Source organism: Trichomycterus rosablanca, chromosome 6, assembly GCF_030014385.1.
Source record: "Trichomycterus rosablanca isolate fTriRos1 chromosome 6, fTriRos1.hap1, whole genome shotgun sequence".
NCBI classification, from domain to species: domain Eukaryota; kingdom Metazoa; phylum Chordata; class Actinopteri; order Siluriformes; family Trichomycteridae; genus Trichomycterus; species Trichomycterus rosablanca.
In genome coordinates this window covers 40,178,235-40,201,434 of record NC_085993.1, presented here as the reverse complement: position 1 = coordinate 40,201,434, position 23,200 = coordinate 40,178,235, and the positions used below count along the sequence as shown (strand labels likewise).

General features: G+C 39.9%; 1 protein-coding gene across 2 annotated transcripts; it reads right to left on the bottom strand.

Moving 5' to 3' along the window:
- Nucleotides 1-1,849: 1,849 nt before the first annotated feature.
- acox1 (acyl-CoA oxidase 1, palmitoyl) lies at nucleotides 1,850-22,777 on the bottom strand. 2 transcript variants are annotated; one of them, XM_062997833.1, is made up of 14 exons: nucleotides 22,581-22,777; nucleotides 21,870-22,029; nucleotides 19,119-19,279; nucleotides 13,730-13,837; nucleotides 12,016-12,135; nucleotides 11,346-11,461; nucleotides 11,066-11,235; nucleotides 9,720-9,882; nucleotides 9,420-9,610; nucleotides 9,080-9,253; nucleotides 7,728-7,833; nucleotides 6,989-7,132; nucleotides 5,633-5,839; nucleotides 1,850-4,228 (listed from the first exon to the last, which is right to left on the bottom strand). In XM_062997833.1, the coding sequence occupies exons 1-14, from the start codon at nucleotides 22,687-22,689 to the stop codon at nucleotides 4,178-4,180; spliced, it is 1,980 nt and encodes a 659-aa protein (XP_062853903.1). In that variant the 5' UTR covers nucleotides 22,690-22,777; the 3' UTR covers nucleotides 1,850-4,177. The 2 variants fall into 2 exon arrangements, with proteins under 2 accessions (XP_062853903.1, XP_062853905.1); XM_062997835.1 differs by lacking the exon at nucleotides 19,119-19,279 and adding an exon at nucleotides 15,838-15,998.
- Nucleotides 22,778-23,200: the final 423 nt, after the last annotated feature.

The following is a 23,200-nucleotide window of genomic DNA, read 5'->3' as shown; positions in this document are numbered from 1 at the left end:
TACCGTGTCCACTCACTGTCCACTCTATTAGACACTCCTACCTAGTTGGTCCACCTTGCAGATGCAAAGTCAGAGATGGTCGCTTATCTATTGCTGCTGTTTGAGTTGGTCATCTTCTAGACCTTTCTTAGTGGTCACAGGACGCTGCCCACACTGGTTGGCTGATTGAAGGACAGGGTGAAAGCAGGCTAAAAAGGTATGTAGATAAATAGGTGGACTACAGTCAGTAATTGTAGAACTACAAAGTGCTTCTATATGGTAAGTAATGTACAGTAGTGTTCAAAAAAATAGCAGTCCAACACCATTAACTTGATAAATCACTGTTTTTAGTAGAAGTGATATTTCTACATAGCAAAAAATTCACTTGAAAGTGTAGTAGAGTAATGAAAACAAAACAAACCCAACAATTAGGACATGCATCCCACTCATTCTGAGTAATTGAAGCATTGATTGAAAGGGGGTTGTTCAAAATAATAGCAGTGAGGAGTTCAATTGGTGAAGTCATTCATTCTGCAGAAGAACGGGTGTCAATTTAGGCCCTTATTTAATGTAGGAGGGTGGCAAATGTTGCACAGGTTGGTCATAGCTCATTTCCTTTTGAAATATTGGGTAAAATGGGTTGTTCCAGACATTGTTCTGATGAACAGCGTACTTTGATTAAAAAGTTGATTGTAGAGGGAAAAACATACAGAGAAGTGCAGCAAATTATTGGCTGCTCAGCTAAAATGCCTTAAAGTGACAACCAAAACCTGAAAGACGCAGAAGGAAGCGTGGAACTACTGTTCGAATGGATCAGAGAATAGCCAGAATGGCAAAGGCTCAGCCAGTGATCACCACCAGAAAGATCAAGGAACATCTGAAGTTACCAGTAAGTACAGAAGATGATTAAGTGAAGCCAAGTTACCAGCAAGAACTCCTGCAAAGTCCCGTTGTTAAGATAAAGACGTGTCCTGAATGGGTTCAAATTTGCCAAGGAACACATTGACTGGTCCAAAGAGAAATGGCTCAACATTTGTGGACTGATGAAAGCAAAATTGTTATTTTTGGGTCTAGTGGCCGTAGACAGTATGTCAGACGACCCCTGAGCACTGAATTCAAGCCACAGTACGCTGTGAAGACAGTAAAGCATGGTGGTACAAAATGATGATATGGGGATGTTTTTCATACCATGGTGTTACGCCTATTTATCACATACGAAGGATCATGGATCAGTTTAAATATATCAGAATACTTGAGGAGATCATGTTGCTCTATGTCGAAGAAGAAATGTCCTTAAAATGGGTGTTTTAACATGACAATGACCCAAAACATCTTGGTTACAGACAAACAAGATTGAGGTAATAGAGTGACCAGCCCAATCCCGACTTCAATCCCATAGAGAACTTGTGGGCTGACGTCTGAAACACGTTTTTTTGAGGCAAAACCCAAAATTGCAGAAGAACTGTGGAATGTCGTGTAATTATCCTGGACTGGAATACCTGTTCAGAGGTGCCGACTCCATGCAACACAGATCTCGGAAACAATTGTTATGCCACTGAATATTAGTTCCGTAATTTAAAATAAAGTAAAACCTCAAACATTTTTTTAGTTTTTAAAGAAAAATGCTGGCACTGCTATTTTTTTGAACAGCCTAATATTCATTTTTCTTAACTTTCTGTAAAGGATTAACACAAACTGGCTACATTTAGTTAATGTTTTGATTTAGAATTGAAAGTGTAGTATTTTCAGTGCGTTTGCATTTATGGAAATAAAAGTTATTATAATGATTTTGTGCTTTATTCACTTTTTTAAAGTCACTGCTATTTTTTTGAACACTACTGTAAGTAATAATATTAAACGTAGCACAGCATTTACTGCAAATTAATTCATTTTATTGTAATAATCTTACGAACAGTCATAACAGTTGACTATATATCAGTGACTAGAAACAATGTCTTTTGCTTTTTTAACAGCTGTTTAGTTACAGTAGTCCAAGTACTAATCTATTTTCTCTTAAAGTAATAGATTGAAACCTTTAATCTCTAATTTTTATCTAGAATCAAAAAGTAAATTAAATTACTGACCTTTTTCACATGTAGGACAAAAAAACTAACCATAATTAACACTTTATAATAATCACTTAAGGCATAACCTTTTCCAAAATTATTCTCAATACAAATCATTTAACAAGACATTTTGATCCCAAGAACAGGACATCATGCTTTAAAAATCTTTAGGACAAAATATTACCAGATATTGTTCCATTACCAAAATATTATATTAACAGATTTCACTGTTGTACAAATCACATTGTGTAAAATAAAAATCCTGGTTTTGCTGTTTATATTGCATCAAAAATGCCAATTATTCTGGTGCAGGCAGTTTAGTTTTTGTTTGATTAGTTTAATGATTCATGCAAATCATTGCAACTTACAGCCAAGCTAACAAACTACCACAAACACTGGAGTAGTGCAGTGAAAAATGAACACAAGCATGGAAATGGTGCCTGTGCAAACACCTGGCCAGGTGTTCAAACATGAGAGCTTGTGATCTCGGAGTCAACCAAGCACCTCACCAGGCAGTTCCACTGATGGGCTGTTCAAAAATGCCCAGTGGGAAAAAATTATCAGATATATGAGATTAGACCACTCTTCTTTCCGACTACTTGTGACCCACTTAAAGATGCACTTCCACTTAAAAAAAGAATAAACCAGTTTGAGATGGTTTGCTGGTCTTAGCTAGGTTTAGGTGGTTTTTAACAGAGCATGAGCATGTAAAGTCAATTAACAGCTTTTAAAGAGTTAAATTAAAGAAGCATTTTTTTTTGCTATTTTTTCCCCAATTTTCTCCCTAATCTAGTCGTATCCAATTACCCCGATTGCATTACGCTACCCCTCTACCGATGCTAACCTCCACTGCTGAGGAGCACCGCAACTGACACACGCCCCCTCCGACACGTGTCCAGTAGCTGACTGCATCTTTTTACCTGCATGAGGCGAGTTCATATGCAGATCGGCTCAGTGTACGGAGAGCCACACCCTGATCAACGCATTATTCCTCGACTCGCCAGCAGAGGTTGTAGCTGTTTCAGTTATGAGGAGCCCTGGTCCGGCTCTCCCACCCTGTGTGAACAATGGCCAATCGTTGTTCATGTAGGCGCCCAGCTCCGCTGTTTTTGGAGCTTTTTTCATCAATTACTTCTGGATTTTTAGGGTGTCTTTGTACAATATTTTATGATAAAATTTTTAATGTATATTTAATGCTTAATGTTAATAAACAAATGAAATCACTTGACGACTGGACACATTCCCTAATTTAATCCAAGGGGTGTTTGACCAACCTTGTGAAAAAATTAGGCCATTTAATTAGGTCATTTACAGTCTGGATGCATTTACTAAAGCTGGGGTTTGAGCACCAAAAGCTCATGCATAGTCCACTTTACAGATTTACCCAATGACTGAGTCTGATACTTTAAAGCAAATATTACAAAGTCTAATTAAAAAAAAAAATTAAGAGAGTACTTTGAATTAAGTTTCAGTTTTCACATTCCCATGTCAAAAGGAATTCCTAGTTGGAATTGTGCTTTTTAAAAGTTTTCTAGTCTGAATTTGGAAATCCTGAATTAGGGGCTTATGTTAAGTGCATCATGTGTGTGGGTAGAGCAGCATAATGAGCAGTGGTAGCTTAGTTAAGATGCTGGCCTAGTAATCAGAAGGTCACTGGTTCAAGCCCCACATTCACCAAGTTGCCACTGCTGAGCCCTTGAGCAAGGCCCGTAACATGCTCAGATTGTATTCATCACAATTGTAAATCACTTTGGACAAAAGCGTCTGCTAAGTGCTTAAAATCGAATCATGGATAACAAATCCACACATACAATGCCCAACGATTAGCAATTACCAACATACATATTAGCACACGAATATTCCTATATAGACATGATTTACACTGTGACTGTGGTTAACATTCGACTGTAGTGATCAGATGCTCCCATGTTTAGATAACAGAACCCATTCTTATAATACATGGGAAATAAAAAAAAAAAAGTGATCCAGGAACAGCACTTCAGATCATCTAGGCCATACTGACTACAGAGATTCAGTCAGAATCTTCTAATCATACATGACTAAATTAGTGAATTAATTAGTGCCATTAGTAGTATGGTTGAAGAGAGTATTCAAACACTGATGCTTCCCGCTTACAGTTTGGACTGCAAAGGTTTCATGTGCTTGTAGAAGGATTCATGGACCTGAAATATAGAAAAGAATAAGCCAATAAATAACCAGCATCACATTTTTTAAAACATTTTTTATGCATTTTCTCCCATTTTCCTCCCGATTTAGTGCACTCAATTTTGTCTTCCGCTGCTGAGAGATAACAGATTGCATCCGAGGAGAGCACGTCGCTGTACACGCCTCTTCCGACATGTGCACAGCCACAGGCGTCTCTTCCGCCAATCAGGGTCCTTACACAGCGTATGAAGACCCACCCACCCACACATGGTCCAGCCCCAACCCTGTAGATACGGTGGCCAATTAGTATCTGCTGCAGGCACTGCCAAATATGCCCGCCAGATGGCGCCCAGACGACCGGTGGCAACACCGAGTTTCGAACCAAGGACTTCAGAAACTCAATGCTGGTGTGCTAGCGGAATATCCAGCTTTTTTTTTTTACTTTTTTTTTTTTTTTTACATTTTTACATTTTACTTTAAGTAAGCGAACCATTTTTGACCCCCTTTGCTATTACATTAGTCACACTGAATGATTTCAGACCATGAAACAACACATGATATGAAAGGAGACTTGAGTAAAACAAAGCATCATTTATTTTTCCTAAGGTATCTTAATGTTGTCTAACACCAATAAAACAGCTTTGAAAAGTAATTGCTCCTTTTGGTTACTCAATTAACCACTTCAGGACATTTATTTAGTAAACCAAATTTGCCATGTGAATGAAGCCAGACTTGATTTCAGCCCTGTAGGATAAAAAAAAAATCTTGAGATTCTTACTATCAAAAACAATATTTTCAAGGTTTTACAGGGAAATTATGCCGTGAAGGAACACCATTTTTTAAATGCATTTTCTCCCCATTGTCCTCCCATTTTAGCGCACTCAGTTTTGTCTTCCGCTGCTGAGAGATACCAGATTGCATCCGAGGAGAGCACGTCACTGTACATGCCTCTTCCAACACGTGTACAGCCCTCCTCTTCTCGCCCCTGCATTCTGCACAGGTGTCTCTTCCGCCAATCAGGGTCCTTACACAGCGTATGAAGACCCACCCACCCACACATAGTCCAGCCCCCAACCTGCAGATACGGGCAGTTAGTATCTGCTGCAGGCGGAATATCTGCAAGCGGAATATCCCGCTGCGCCACCTGGGTGCCAATGTAACACCATTTAAACTGGAAAAAGCTAAAATGTCATTTGTAAGGTCCTAAAAATTCTTTTGAACTATTGAACAGGAGCAAAGCTATTAAACGTTAAAATCTTGCCCTAAATAATGTTCATTGTAACAGGTAAAAAGTAGTGTTAAGCCAAAAGGTGAAGAGTATTGTGCTAATAAACCTAACAGGTGTGTGGATGAAGCTGATTCGATTCTGATGCTGATTCGAACTTAAGACCCTAAACACACAGACACTTTTCGTTCCTCACCTCAGTGTGGTTAAGTGGGGATTTCTTGGCCCACTCGAACATGTTCTCATAGACGTTTCCATCATAACGACCTAGAACTGAGTTCAAAATGTCATCACAGTAGTCGAAAGCATCCACCAGAGCCACAGCATTGGGACGGATCTCAGCCATCAGAGCCTTGATCCTTTGAGTGACCTGATCCAGCTGAGGAACGCTCAGCAAACCAGCCTGCACCCCACACACACACACACACACACACACACACACACACACACACACACACACACACACACACACGGTTTAGAAACTAGGGTTGACTCTATACCTCATTTATATACAATATGGAGAAATTTAGGTGTTTCAGTGTCACTTGCTGCTAACAGTTATAGTAGTAAAAACTATTTTATTTAGTTATATGAAATAAGTTATATTTGTTCTAATTTTGTGGCAATGGTTTGGCCAAGGCTTTTTTTCAGTTCCAGCAGGCCTGTGTATTGGTACACAAAGTGAGGTCCATAAAGACATGATTTTACAAGTTTGGTGTGGGGGAATAGCCCTGAACTCAACCACCTGAACACCTCTGGGATGAATTAGAATGTTGACTGCAAGCCAGGCTTTCTTATTTATTTATTATTAGAATTTTACTATCATGTTTTACACACTTTGGTTACATTCATGACAGGAAAGTTAGTTACTCATTACACAAGATTCATCAGTTCACAAGTTTAATGTCAAACACAGTCATGAACAATGTTGTATCTCCAATTAACCTTACTTGCACGTCTTTGGACTGTGGGAGGAAACCGGAGCTCCCAGAAAAAAAAAAAACACGCAGACACGGGGAGAACATGCAAACTCCACACAGAAATGACCCAGACCACCCCACCTAGGGATCAAACCCAGGACCTTCTTGCTGTGAGACGACAGTGCTACCCACTGAGCCACTGTGCCGCCCGGCATCTGTAATAAATAAGACGCTCGGGTGGTGCAGTGGTAAATTATGCTAACCCACTTCCACTAGGATCCAGGGTTTGAATCCTTAGTGGTGCTATTATCCGGACAGGCGTCTACATACAATCATAATTGTATTATGTATTATGGGTTTTTATTATTATTATGCACCTGAACAGTCTTAGGCACATGTGATGCAGCTATTAAGGGCTTCATTAGTTGCATAAGGTGTGCCTGAGATAAAACACATCAAATACTTGGACTGCCTAGGAGTTTGTTGGCTGTGATGTTTGATTGCATGTTCGAATAATTCATAGAGAAATATAGTTAAGAGTGTTGCCCAAAAAAGATAAGAAATACAGTGATACAAATCATTTTTTTTGAAACAAGTGTTTTTTAAATATGTACGAGTGTGTGTGTGTGTACCTGCAGGAAGTCGCCAGAGTTTTGGGCGATGCCGTGTAGGGTGTAGAGCAGAGCAAGAGAGTTCAGGACAGAGTGCAATGCTGTATTGCCAATTTCATTCAGCTTGGCCACAAAGAGCTTCACCACCACATAATGACAGTGAGCCTGAACAGAAACACACAAAGCATGTGAAACACACAGAAAACAGAAACAAATACACATTTTATACACAGTAAAAGGAGGGACAGGTATTTCACCATTTTGTAGTAAAGGGGCAAAAGTATTAGGACACTGATTATCAAGTTCAAGTGTTTCAGCCAAATGCACTGCCAACAAGTGCATAAAATTAAACTAAATGTTGGTATGGAGGTGCTTCAGTGACTTGCACAAAGCCCTGATTTTAACCGTCAGACACATTTAAAAATTCAGTGAAAAGCCGATTCTAAAGAGTTGAGACTGTTATAGCTATATATGTCATGTTAATGGTTAAGTGTATGAAATGGAAAAGCTAAAAGTTTTCTTAAAAATGTATTGATAAAGAAGCTCATGATTTTATGTGCCACAAAACACTCCAAATTTACAGTTGGTTTTGTTTATAGACACACCCAGAAATCATCTGTTTTGCTGTAAACAAGCAACCCTAAATTTCATTGGAAATAAAAGAATGGCTTTGTCACATGCAGCCACTATGACATGCAGGTCCCATATCAGTTCCTGGCTTCCTCCTGTTTTTTTTAGTAAACAAATAGAAAAGACGTACATTAGAGGCTCGAACAAGTTCGATTGCGCTGTTGTTCCATGCGTCCTCCTGGTTCTTTCTGCGCTGAAGCTCAGTCTGCAAGCTCTTGGCTGCCATTTCCACCAACCTGAAAACAAACAAGTAGTGGTGTAATGAAACTCAAATTTCACAGTTTTTCATATCAGCATAAAAACATAACAAATGTAACATTACATTTCATTTATTAATGTTTAAAGGCTGTTAAGAAAACTTAAAGCATGAACATTTTGAGCATGGTCTTAATAAAAACATTCAAGCTGTTGACATAAAATAATCAAAATAAAATACTCAATATGTGTTGATTAGCCAAGTTGTTGTGGGTCTTGGCTCCCGTGTGTTACCATGCTCGACGTATTGCCGTGGTCACGTGGCTTTCCCGTGCTTTCATAAAGTGACAGTTTTTTATACCACTATTCTTCTGCCGTGAGTATATGTTACAGGGAAGCCAAAATGCTCCCGTATAGGGGATTTAAAAGGTGCCGGAGGCTTTAAGTACTTCCTCTCCTTTAACAGCCACATGCTCTGTTCACATGAGACACAGCAGCTTTATATCTTTCAACTGCTATTTCGCATTGAGATTTAGAAAATTATTATTTCAATAAAAGTGGTATATTTATTACTAAACCTGAATTACATTTAATTCCATTACATTTTTGGCATTAAGCAGACGCTTTTATCCAAAGCGACTTACAGTACTGTGACAGTATATTGTCTAAGCAATTGAGGGTTAAGGGCCTTGCTCAAGGGCCCAACAGTGGCAACCTGGCAGTGGTGGGGCTTGAACCAGCAACCTTTCAATTTCTAGTCCAGTACCTTAACCACCAGGCTACAACTGTCCTATATTATTATGATTAATTTTGATAACTGATCCGCAGCTTACATAGGCACCTAATTGTGAGGAGTGATTTATAAGGATCATGGATTATCCGTGGCCTATTACACCACTACAAATCAGGCATAAGCTTTTCTTCTTTACTCTCATTCAATACCCTGATGGTGATAATTTGGCCATGCAGGTTGTACAATGCAAACCTTGAGGCTTTAAGCCTCAGTCATTTTCATCATAATCTGGATGCACTTCATTTCGAAAGATGCTGTAACCCTAAATATTCCCATACATACAGAAGGGTGTGATGCGACACATTCACCTCGTCATTAGTAACACAATGATCTGCAATTCGAGCCACAATGGTTCTTCCGTTGGACCAAACCACGCCCTAAAACCATTATGTCCTCTGGCATAAACTAAACTCCAGACATAAAACTATTGAGACTGAGTAAGTGTTAAGTTGATACTGTCAGCATCCAGCAGCAGCACTTGTTGCACTACTTACCTGGCAGCGCGCAGCTTGTAGGCCTCCACAAGGCTTTGAAGGTCGTTGATGTTGATCACGGTGGGTCTGGATGCAGTGTGATGGGGCTGAATACGCTGAGATTCATTTAGGTATGAGACAATACCACTGAGCTTCTTCCCATCATGTGCCTGCCTGTAGCTCTTCACCAGGTATCTAATCACACAAAGTCAGTCATACACATATAAATCAAAAATGTCAGCTTACTCCTGCAGCAAGTGAACTCCTGCACCACCCATGCACCGTAAAACAATCGTTAAAAGTTGAAATATCATATTTGTAAGACTGGAATTTCTCATCTACATGTGTGAAGTGTACATACCGGGCTGTCTGCAGCATCATGACCGTGTTCTCGCCTTCGTAGGTGCACGTAGCGGTAAATGTCACATAGACATCGGGCAGAGCGCTGGAATGTGAGTAACCATGACCTCCACATGCCATACGACACACCTCAATACCTGCATTCACGGTCCAGGTAGTGAATGCTTTTAGACCCGCAGCCAGAGCATGAAGCTATAGAGAAAGAGGACAGACAAACACATATCATACAGAGCCAATGGCAGTGGGGAAATTCTTAAGATTATCCTTTTATTTATAAATTGGTTGGTGTAGTTGGTTGTACCTCAGGCAGTTGGCTGAAATCTCCCTGGTTGATGTCTCCCATGATGCTGTGGTACGTGTTGCTCATGTACTGACCCACAAAAGTGAAGGCGTAGGCGGTGGCCAACAGTGGGAACAGTTTATACTGCTGAGCCTGGTAGTCCAAGATCTGTGGCTCTGGCTCTCTGTGTAAGATGACAAATTGAAATATAGAAATACATGATCTGAAGCTTCTTAAACAGGTTAAAATGACTTTTATGTGCATTTTAAAAATTCTTAAGAGACGCTCAGGTGACGCAGTGATCTCATCACTAGCACACCATGGTGGAGTGTTGGAACTCGAAGTTGGAAGTTCGAATCTTAGCAGAGCCACCAACTTGATCAGGCATCCACACAAACACAGCTGGCCTGTTTGAGAAACACGCCATACGACAGGTGACAAGAAGTGTGGTGAGCTGACTCTTTTTGATCAAATCGAAGGTTGTGCAAGTGGCAGCTAATTCACAATCAGGAACTGAAAAATACTAGATCTAAAAAGTCTCTTAAAGGCACAGTTTTATGTCTCTAATTATAGAATTAAGCGTACCCTAAAATACAGTGCACAAACTAAATCCTTGGCAGAATGCCAATCTGAGATAGCATATGAGATTGTGATGCGAGTGTGTTTATCAAAATGAACTTCTGTGTCACTGCAAAAAGCCCTTTCGGGACATAAGATATTCAGATATTAAGAATAATTAAAAACATGTTAAAAACTCATTTTCTGGGCGCTCAGGTGGCACAAGCGGTAAAACAAACTAGCACACCAGAGATGACATTTCGAAACTCAGCTCTGACCTCATGACTGATGCAATTATGACCTCTGCTGGCTACATGATGGCACCTGTACAGAGACGATGAATGGTTGGTTTATCCATGGGAGGGAATACAGGAGGAGATTCCCCATAACTGCTGCAATTACAACCTCTGTTTGGGGAGACCTCTCCATGCACAATACAGATTCCCATATGAATCCTTCTTGTGAAAAAGCAGTCGACTACTGCCTGCGTTAGAGGGGGTTTGTGATAGTCATGGCCCTTCTCGGTCAGGAGTGGAGGAAGCGAAATTTAATTGAATAGTTGGATATTGGAGTAGAAGAAGGAATAGATGAAGATTGGAGGGAAAATCGCATAAAAAAAAAAAACCACTTAACAGCAACTTGCAATTGGTTTGCACTTATATTACAGTCAGTACAGACATCAGAACATTATATTTGATTATGTTATGTATTTCATTAAAAACATTTTGTTATAATAAATCACTATTACATATTCAGTGCTTAAAAACAAACACTCATTTCCATCCCTAATAGAAAAATATGTGATCTACCCAGGCCGTAGTTCAGACTGGTGTCGGACAGCGCTGTATCGGATGGCGATGGTGCAGGATTTGGACAGAGCAGTGGCTGCTTCGCCCACAATCATAGCCCTGATAAACACCATGGTGCCATATGTCAGTTTATCGCTGGGAGGTTTTAGATACGTCCCATCAGGCTCCACCTACACACAATTATAATCACTCACATATCATATCTCTTATGATTTTTTACATTACATAATATGATAAGTATATTTCCACTGGTGTACAGTTGAGGACTGTAACTGCTAACCTTTGCATACTTCATCAGCATGTTCTCAAGTGGGATCCTAATGTTGTCCAGCTTTAGAAACCCGTTATCTACCTCGTCAAAGCCAAATTTGGGGCCAATGTCACCCACGGTCACACCTGCAACACACCATAATTCTGATCAAATAACTCTGTTCAAAAAGCCATACTTTAGGATATGAACAAACACATACCTCTGCGAATTCTGTCAACATTGAAAAAAGTATACATTGCTATGCTATCTATAGCTACAATATGTGTCTCTTAATGTATTTCCTCCCTTTTTCTCCCAATTTAATGTAGCCAGTTAGTCTTCCGCTGCTGGGGACCCCGATTGCCTCCGAGGACGGTATATTTGCCCAACACACGCTCCCTCCGACATGTGCACAGTCCACCGACCCATACTTATTCGCCCATCAGAGAGAGTCATTAGAAAGAGTTCTGTACCTGAAGCTAATAACCAGCTCCAACACAGCATTGAAGACCCCACCCTATTTTTTTTTTTTTTTGTCCGGTCTTTTCCCACTCAGCAAACTAGTGTCCAATTTTGTATGCTGCAGGCACTGCCAATTGTATCAACAACATGCAATATAACTACTGATTACCTAAACAACAGGTTAAGTAGAATAACACTCAATTTGGCTGGTAAGGGGTGTAGTTTGGAGCACACATACCTGGCAGGGGCTGATGAGTTTTCATGCAACGAATAGGAACGATGAAGGCGTGCAGGCCATGACATTTACCCTGTGTGTGGAGCTGTGCCAACACAATAGCATGATTTGACGTCTTACCCACTGCAAACAAACACAACAAAATTTGGATTTTATGTCACTACACCATTAAACGCCAATGGTTCCCATTCTAAGTAACAGGGAATGCAAAAAGAATATTTGAGCAGAAATAAAGCAATAATGTTTACTGTAGCTTTGATGCTTTCATTCAATTAACTAGTGTGGGGGGAGAAAGCATGTTCATTATTTATTATTAATAAAATAATTACTTATTTTAATATTTATTAAGATTTTAACGTGTTTTACACACTTCGGTTACACTGACGTTCAGTTCAAGTCTTTAATGTCACAGTCATGGACAATTTTGTATCTCCAAGTCACCTCACCTGTATGTCTTTGGACTGTGGGAGGAAACCGGAGCTCCGGAAAAAAACCCACACAGACACGGGGAGAACATGCAAACTCCACACAGAAAGGAGCCGGACCGCTCCACCTGGGAATCGAACTCAGGACCTTTTTGCTGTGAGGCGACAGTGCTATCCACCGAGTCACCGCGCCACCCCGACATAATTATTCAGATGTTCAAACTTCATTTCATTTCTTTGTCATGTTTTACCACTGTTGTTTTATCCTGGTCTGAGTTGTGTTGGGTCCAGTTTCCTGAATTACGGAGCTCAATAAAGGAAAGAATGCCAATCCATTTCGTCACTCCCCCAGACATAACCAATTGCATGCACTGCTGCTTTCAGGATTTGAACCCTGAAATTTTATCGCAGAGTCATTTAAGCGCCTTGCCAACAAATATATAAAATCAATTATATTAAATTAATTATATGCTTCAAAGCATTTGGCAACGCCATGCCATGACCAGGATACGGTTTGACGATGGGTGTGGAGTAACTCCAGTGGCCTGCACAAAGCCCCACTGAACAATTTTGGGATTAATTAAAACTATGAAAGATCTTTAAAAAGTTTCCGCACTTTTATATTTTGGTTGGAAATGGTGAGGGTGGGAGGAGTAGTAACTGGTCGTGTCAAAGACTGAGAGATGCTTATAGTCTGGATTTAGCGCCATCTGATTTCCACCTTTTTGGACGCTCAAAGAACCTTTAAGGGGAAGAAGATTTTTATGTGATGATGATGTGAAAGCAGGGGTGCATCAGTGGCTACACGCTCAACCAAAACATTTTTTGCTGATGGCATTAAAAAGTTGGTACGACGCTGGGAAAAATGCATAGAAAGGTGACTGTAGAAAAGTGATGTCACTTGTTTTTGAAATTCTTAATAAATAGAGTTGGAAATAAAGTGTGGAAACATTTTGAAGAAGCCTTGTATAATTAAGAGCCAGGTCTTCTTGTTTAAAGTCATTGCCTGGACTTACTGTTCAAAACCTTTTTTGACTAAACAGACACAAATTCTCACAGACACAAATCTTGTTGAAAGCCTTTCCTGAAAAGGAGGTTGTAATAGCTGCTAAGAAAGGCCAACTGCAGATTAATTTCAGTGCTTGTAGAACAGGACAGCTACATACTCTCCATATAGAGCATCATACTATACATTTATTCTAAAAGGAACCACTGACGCGAACATGACGAACAACATGGTATGATTCTCAAAATGGTTTGTAAAGAATATATAATTAGCATTGGTGACTCACATCCTCCTGGCCACCACTTGATGGAAGTGACAGTGGGGCTGTTTAAGACAAACTCTTGAGTTGCCGGGTCGTAGGTCGCTGTGGTCTCAAGGCCACGAATGTGTGTTCCTAAAGAGCGTGCAGGTAGCAGTGTACCCATAATCGAGAAAAGAGAAAAGTTAAATCAACAAATAAGATAAGGACAAAAAAAATGCACATCCTAAATACATTATTCTACAATAATTAAAAGAAAATATTTTAATCTCTAAGCTCCTGTGGTCTAAAGTATTTAAAGAAACAAAGAGACTGAGAATATCATGTGCAGATTAACACATTAATCCAAATGCAGTCAAGGAGCCAAAACATGGATGCGTTTTTGAATCTTGAACACACGGCTAATGTTGCCAAGAGAGGCGTAATGCTGTTAGTTTTGTCGGAATGTCATGTCTAAAAAATTAAACATAAAGATGCAGCAGTGGCTTTTAACTTTATCGAGCTTCAAAAGGGTGAATTATTGGCGAAAAGCCAGTCTTTTTCAGTATTCTCTGTCAAGTTTAGGGTTTTTTATTGTTCTTTAAACTAACCTGGGAGTGTGATAGCTCAGCAGTTAAGGTACTGGACTAGTAATCAAAAGGCTGCTGGTTTAAGCCCCACTACCGCCAATTTGACTCCGTTTAGCCCCTAAGAATGGCTCGTAACCCTAAATTGCTTATATTGTATTGTCATAATTGTAAGTCGCTTTGAATAAAATCGTCTGCTAAAGGACACAAATGTAAATAAGACGCCCAGGTGGTGTAGCAGGATATTCCACTAGCACACCAGCACTGGGATTCTGAGCTCCCCAAGTTCGAATCTCAGCTCTGCTACCGGTCGGCTGGGCGGCCCCTAGCGAGCATAATGTGCAATGCCTGAAGCAGACAAAACTGGTCACTAGTCTGCTGGGTGGGGAAAGCCCAGGTGGGAAAGAAGGCACTGTGTAATGATCATGATTAGTATCCTGAGGTGCCTGCAAAGAAGTGGAGGAATGTGGAGATCGGTGTGTGACTCTCCATGCGTGAGACTGGCCTTACACACGGATACACCAAAAGTATGGGCAACTAAGAAGGGGTCGGTGGATTGCGCAAGCGTCAGGCAAGTTTACCCTCCTTGGACAGTATTGGGGTCTCCAGCAACGGAATCAGGGGGAAAAAGGAGGAAAGTGCAAAAATAAAATAGCAAAAAATTAGAGCTAACATGCTTCCTTCAATATATCTGAAGCCACTGCCACCGTTCAAACTGAATGTCAGTATCAGCAGGTAAGCAAGTCAGCATGCCAGTAACTGCCTCCTTTCATTCACAAGCTCATAGATGCTCAAGATTTAATGTCTTGGCTGAAAGACTACATTTAAGATAAAATTGTGACTAAAAATGCACTTTTATGTTAATACACGATTCATCGGTTGAACAGGTGTTTGACAGCATTGACATATTCATAACTGTGTGTTCTTAAAACTCTGATCTAAACATCTGCTCTGAGAGAAGGACCTGGAAAATGAAGTTAGCAAAAGTGCACATTCCACCACAAATGATAATCAAAAGAACCTCAACCCAGTTAAAGCCAAGTTAAGTGCACAAAAATAAACGTCTTGTTGTCTAGTTGTATTATGCATGCATTATTTCAATGTATTTTTCCCCAATTTTCCTCCCAATCTAGTCGAATCCAGTTACCCACTCGCATTTCGCTTCCTTTACTGCTGCTGATCTCCACTCCTGACCGACCAAGGCAGCCACTAACACACATCCATGATGAGTGTGCTGCAGCTGGCTGATTTTTTTGTTCACCTGCACAAGGTGAGCTCATATAGAGATCTGTATAGCGCACGGAGAGTCACACACCAATCTCTATTATCATCCGTCTCTGTGCAGGCACCATCAATCAGCCAGCAGAGGTCGTAATTGCAGCAGTTATGAGGAATCCCTTCTGGAATTCCCACCCTCCAGATGAGTCCGGTCTGCCGGTACCAGAGCTGAGATTCGAACTTGCAGATTTAAGCTGTCAGCTTTGATGTGCTAGCAAGTTTTACCGCTGCACCACACAAGCGCTTCACCATGATTATTAAGTGGCTTTTGCTGGTTGCCAGGTTGTTTACCGTGCCCCAGCTCCGTCTGGGCGTATGTGCCGATGATCTCCAGGTTCCAGGCGGGGGTGAAGAAGGTGTCGAGCTGTGTGGGTGAGGCCTGATTCAGCAGAGTGGTCAGGAACATCCCAAGATGAAGGTCCAGAGGATTAGAGCGCCCACGGTGAGTTAATCTGGGGGTCGGGGGTTAAAAAGCAGGATGGGAAATTTTGGTGAGCCAGGAAGGAAGGAAAATACAGGTGGAAAGAAATGTTTTGGAAATGCAAGAATGGATGAAGTGAGGTAGTAAAAAAGCATGGATGGGGTGGGTGGTTAAAGAGACGAGGAAACAAAAACAGAAGAAGCTAATGGTTTAATTAATGCAAATCAGCATTTTACAGATACAGTGTGGTAAATATATGAATTAATTAACAGTAATATAATTAATTATATGTGAAGGTATTATCATCAAACAGTTTGCACACAAGTGAGTAAAGGTTCAGTTTAAACATGCACAATATTGATCATTTTGTATAATCCTTTAACTCATCGGGGGGGGTTATTAATTTCATAAATTAATATGAAAGCCTGTCGATTTAAAGACTCAGGCCTATAAAAAGTGCAAAATGAATCTACTTTCTACAGTTCATCCCCTCAAGCATGCACCAGCTAAAATTCCAAATTGGGACAGCCTACCAAATATAGTCAGCTAAAAGATGGTGTCTAAAAATTTTGCACTGGGGCTGCTGGAGTCAAATCCTGTGTTGTAAGCAAGTAGTGAGCATGCATGGATCAGTTAATACTTGGCCAAACAATTTACAGTCTGCTATATGGTTATTACTCAGTACGTGACAGTACGTTGTCTAAGCAATTGAGGGTTAAGGACCTTGCTCAGGGGCCCAACAGTGACAACCTGGAAGTGGTGGGGCTTGAACCAGTGACCGTTCGATTACTATTCCAAGACCTTAACCACTAGGCTACAACTGCCCTCATCTTGTTTAACACATCCCAGACACAATGCCAATTGAGGCACAGTCTATCAGGTCTGTATGTAGACCCCCGACCACCCAAACGCATTACTGGTGATTAGAATCCTGGATCCCATGGGTATTTCCTTTTGGCTGCTCCCACATAAGGGTCCCCACAGCATTTTTTTTAGGCCACTAAGAACTGAGAACGCACCTACAAGTGCACCTTCTAATATCTACACTGATTCGAAATGATTACGAATGTAAAAGTAGCAAAGATCAGACACCAAACTGCTGCTGCGAGAGATAAGAAATACATTTAAGATCAGTTTAGATCAGATTATTCACTCATTATTATGCATGTGTGCTTGTTACGCTCATTGTGCAGCCAGTTCAGTTCACATGCAGGAAAACAAGTTGAGAAACAAAAGCAAGAGAAATAAATCCTGACTGAAAGGTTTTAAAAACTATTTTTTGCTCTTAAAGATCCTTCTCTCTGAAGCAGAGAATTACAAATTCAGTTCGCACTACAGTAACAAAAACAACTGGGGCTAAAGTCCAGAGATAAAATGATCACACGCTGTCAAACACCAACCGGAGGTACAAAACCTGAATAAGACCCAGTTCTTTACTTTAGACCACAGGGAGTCTGAGAACTAGTGCAGTCCGAAAGTCTGAGTCCACAACCAGCACCAATTTATATCAGATATTTGTTTATTAGGATTTTAACGTCATGTTTTACACACTTTGGTTACATTCATGACAGGACAGGTAGTTACTGTAAGATTCATCAGTTCAAGTTTTTAATGTCAAACACAGTCATGCACAATTTTGTATCTCCAATTCACCTCACTTGCATGTCTTTGGACTGTGGGAGGAAACCGGAGCTCCCGGAGGAAACCCACGCAGACACAGGGAGAACATGCAAACTCCACACAGAAAGGACCCATCGAACCCAGGACCTTCTTGCTGTAAGGCGACAGTGCTACCCACTGAGCCACAGAGCAACCACCTCAGTTAAACGCTGATGTGGAAACACTGCCATCTAGTGGTGGGATGCGGTCACTTTGTGGGTCACAAAATCGGCATGCATTGTGGGTAGATGCAGTTTATGTACAGTACGATTTTACAGTGTATTTTAAGACAATCACACGTCTTTTAAGCTCTCGTGGGCCACATAAAATTACATGGTGGGCTGGATTTGGCCTGCGGGCCTTGAGTTTGACACGTGCTTTAAATGATTGTGGAAAATACTTTAAGAGGTTTTTGAAATAATTAAAAAAGTTCCAATAATTCTGAACACATCTGAATATGCCAAGTATGAAGAGAGGACTAAGCTACCTGAATAAACTTTCTTAGTGAAATGTTAGTGAAGTTTCTGATGTGGTGGAAAAAATGATAATTACATTTAATAGAGAACTACAATGTGAGCATAGTGACATTTTCTAAAACTACTTAAAACTACTTTTTCTAAACAATTCTTGCATACTTTAATGTGATTAATTGAAATGTCATTATGATACACATTAAACGGATAAGAACTACTGTAGAAAGCCAATTTACCCCTAAATGCTGTCAGAACTAAAAGCAGTAAAGACAATCAGGTGTTAGTGGTTAAGAGATATGTCAGGAGTTAAATCTGTGTGTCTGACTGAAATACACTATGGCCAAAAGTATGTGGACGACTTAAATAACTGATTTCAGGTGTTTCGGCCTCACATTGTGAAATATAATGTGTATATAATATCAGTTCCATAAAATATAGTACATTTACATTTTTGGCATTTACCAGACACTTTTATCCAAAGCGACTTAAAGTACTGGGACAGTATACAGTCTGAGCAATTGAGGGTTAACGGCCTTGCTCAAGGGCCCAACAGCAGCAATCTGGCAGTGGTGGAACCAGCGATCTTCCGATTACTAGTCCAGTACCTTAACCACTAGACTAAAGCTCACATATAATAAGCATATTATTTGCTTCGTACTTTGAAGCAAGATGTTAGAAAAGGCCTTTTTTTTTTTATTCTAGTGTGAACTGGTGGCTTTCACAGAGCCCTGACTTCAACCTAATTAAACATACTGGGAATTAATTGTATTGTTGAGGGCCAGGGTTTCTCATCCAACATTATTAACGGACATTGAATGTGGGGGTAACGTCACTAACACCCAACCTTAATTATGTCCATGATTAGGTGTCCACATACTTTTGGCACTTTTAACATATGCTGCTAAAACAATTTGATAACAGTACAACTGGAATTGTTAGAGATACATTTTTAGTAGTGGACTCAGACTTGTAGACTGTAACGCTCATGTCCTATGATGCCGTGTATGAGAGGCACTGACCGTGCCCCAGTTCAGTCTGGGCGTACGTGCCGATCACCTGGAGCGATGTGCTCAGCGGCAGCCATTTATCTTGCTGTTTGGGGGTGCACTGGTTGTACACAGTGGGTAGGAACATGACGAAGTGCAGACCGAAAGGCTCATGAAGGTTTTTCCGTACAGCTCTGCAGGATCAACACACAACTTGACTAACTTAGTTTCTGTTTTTATTTCTAGAGCTCCTGTTGTTCATAAGCGCATCTGTTCTATAGATATAGTACACTGAGAATTACGGAGACACTTCACCCTACACCCACATTCACACCAGCAGCTGGTGATGTACAGTGTCAGGATATGGTACTAACGTTAGCAATGCAGAGGATGCAATGCCTGTCATGGGACAAAGCCACAAAGAGGGACTAACTCCATATTAATGCCAATGGATTTAGGATGGGATGTCATGACATTTACTCCTCCCTGCCTATCTACCTCACTCTCTATTAATTGTGCACTTGACTAAGTATTTAAACTCATTCACTTTCACCACCTTAACCAACTCCTTGCAACTTTAAATTTCCACTGCAAATTTCTTGTTCACATACATGTACTCCTTCCCTCCATTAGACATGGCAAACTTTGTCTGTTAGATACCCAACCTGGCTGTTGGCATCTCTGAAATTTAAATCGTAAGATTAGAGCACAGTGCAATCCATGCTCTGACCATATGCCATGTTAATATATAAAGCAAAAAAGGTGTAAAGCCTTTTCCATTAATAAGCAAAGAACTTTAAAGTTTAATTTTTTTTTTTTTTTTTTTTTTTAGAAATCCACCAAGTAACTTTTTGCACATTTTCTCACTGACCAATAAGAACACAGCTCAGTGAGTACAGATAGCTTGAAAGTGCCTGCTCACAAACCAGTGTTTAATTTTTCTATTTTAGTGTAGTCAATTTGTCTTCCGCTGCTGGGGGATCCATGATTGCAGTTGAGGTGGGTATATTGCTGCTAACGCCTCCTCCGACCTTCACGCAGCCCTTAGCCCTTTTGCACAAACGCCTCTCTATCTGCTAATCAGGGTCCTTACACAGCGTTTAAAGAACTCACCCACATAGTCCGGTCATCCCGCCCTAGCAGAAACGTGTCTGCTGTAGGCACTGCCAGTTAAGCCCGCTAGATAGGGCCCAGCCAACTGGTGGCAACGCCGAGTTTCAAATCAAATATCCCGCTGCAACACCCTGGCGCCAATCAGTGTTTAATTAAATAGGAACTTTATAACATGAGGAATCTGAGATATTTCAACACCAGATCAAAAGAAAGAGTTTGGGACCAGCCTGAACAATTATTTTGCATATCTGCCAAAACTAGTTAGCTAGCAATGCTAAATGTCAGTGTTCTTGAGTTTTAAAGTACAATATAATATCCACTAAAATGGCACAACCAAGTCAAATTCCTGGTAATTTAACAGTGGCTGTTAAAGTGATTCTGATAACTGTATTGATACTTAGTCGTGAATGTTGAATCAGTCACTAGTTTATTCATCTGCCCAAAAAGATCCAGGCAGCATTTTCGTAAAAAATAAACAAACAAAAATTCCTTTAGGCATTATTTATGGAGTTAGACCCACATTGCTGACAGAGTGGTAATAAACGTCTAAAGTCCACTGCTGTATCAGTCGTTCTCCTCATTTTGCCATGATACATTGCGAGTCTTCATAAATAATTTAAGAGACCTGGCACTGTTTAAATCGTTATGTTTTCGTTCATGGCCAAGTGCCACTGACCATAGTCATGTTTGTCTGACCTGGATCTTTGCTTCCAAATGAACAAAGGCAAGGTAAAACCTGGGAACCCAGAGTTACCTTTTTATATCCCATCTGTAAAGTTTTTAAATAAAAGGCATGTGGAGATAATGTGCATACCTTTGACACTGAATGCAACCTTTACTCCAGTCCTGCAGTCTCACATGTTTATGAGCACTCATCTATCCATCTAACCGTTTACTAATTGCCAGTTTTAATTAAATTTAACTACAACAAAATAACCGTATAACTCTGGATACAAGGCAGGAATACCCTGGACAGGGTGCCAATCCATCACAATTGTAATATTCATGATTTAAGTTTAAGTTAATATAATCTAATTGCTGAAAGGTGTCAGGAGTATGGTATGTAACAATTCCAAGGCATTACATATACCATGGAACACAGTGAAATGGTCATCAACAAGTCTGTAAAATTTGACACAACAGTGAAAATACCAAGAACTGGACGTCCCTTTAAAACTGATGACATGACAAGAAGAAAACTGATCTGGAAGGCTGCCAGAGGCTTACATATCATTAAAGAAACTGCAGAAATTTCTGGCAAGTGCTGGTTGTGTACTACATCTGTGTGGGGTGACCTAAAGAGTGCAGTACACAGAAGATGTCCTCGCAAAAATTGGGAGTGCTTTTGCAAGGAGGAAGACAAAAAAACAAAAGACAAACTTTGCTAAGTCAAAATGTGCAGGGCAGATAACATTTAGCATTCCTTGCCTTTTTAAATTTTTAACTGACTACAGGTAAGGTCAAAGGGTTTGCAAATCATTGCTGTCGATTTACCAGGCCCTCATTTTTTAATAGTTACATAGTGACATAAAAATTACAAAATATTAACCCTAAATAATGGGGTTGCAGAATATTTAGAGATATACAGAATCACTAAAAATAAAACATTCAATGCATGTTTAACTTTAAATCAAGAAGATTTTTCTTGATTACTGAAAGTGTTAGCAGTACCTCTTAAAGAGATAAATCTCCTCTGGATCAGAGATGCCATAATCCCTCAGTTTGGTAAACATTGTGATGCTTTTCTTCAAAGCAACATCATAGCGCTCACTGCGAGACATGAAGTTCACATCTTCATGATGAAAATCAGGGTCATTGATGACAAGAGATTCTGTGGCAAAAAAGAAAAAGAAAAAGAAGAAAATTTATCATACAGTTTATAGTGCACCAGTCCAGCACCACATCTGCTTTCCTATTCAATGACAAGTGAAATAAATCTAGAAACACACTAGAAACATTCCAAACTTACAAAAACCACCTGGTTCTCTAGAATTAATTTCACAAACAAACAAATGAGGATTACTTAATTTACAGTAAACTGACTGATGACACTTTTAACAACATGATCACTATGGTGGATATCAAGGCTGCAATAAATTAATAACAGGCAAGATAAGTTAATCTTTCTAAACATTTTCTTCGAATTCTAAGTTAGTTTTTAGTCTTAGTTTTTATGCAGTCACATACTTTATGTAGCATAAACTCTTTACTACATATTAAAAACGAGACCTGCCGGTGAATTTATGGGCCGGTTTGCAAATCACCTCCACGGTGCCTATACAAGCACACTACACAGACAAATTAGAAACAGCGCTAACAGATCATCTAGTGCACTTGACATCTAATGGTACTCCATTTAGGATGCAACACAGTAACACGGACCTATCTCTCTCCTCCGGCGTGTTTTCTCTGCGCCCCCTTCCAGAACATTAGTAAGAATCTCCGGCTCAAATGTTGCATTTTCTCTTTCTCGACGCATATCAGGATTCATCGCTTAAATCTATTGTAGTTTATTTCTTGTAAAGTAAGAGAAACGTCGGCGTTTCTATGCAACGAACGGATTATGCAATGATTCAACTCTGGCCTAGTCAAGCTGTCTTTTCTTTCCTGAGTTGATCACGTGATCTGACGTCTTTAATTCGCAGCCAATCGGTATGCAGTGAATGAAGGCGCAGGAGTTTGGCGATGAGCGGACGTTTGTCGGTTACTTAGAATAAACTGTATTATTATTATTATTATTATTATTGCCATTTTTACCACAGAATCTTGTCATTAACGACGCCGATTTAACATTAAGACCTGAACAGAAAAAAAAAAAGTTTGTTTCCTTGGTGACCTCGAAAGTAAACAAAACGTTGAATCTGATGTATGCATAAGACTAGATAATCTGGAAGTTTGAATACGAGTAATAAAAGCATGATTTTGGTTTTTAAAATCAATTATGTTTAATATCTTTAAACATGTTCTCCTGATTTTAAGAATTTCTCTGACAGGCCATTAAA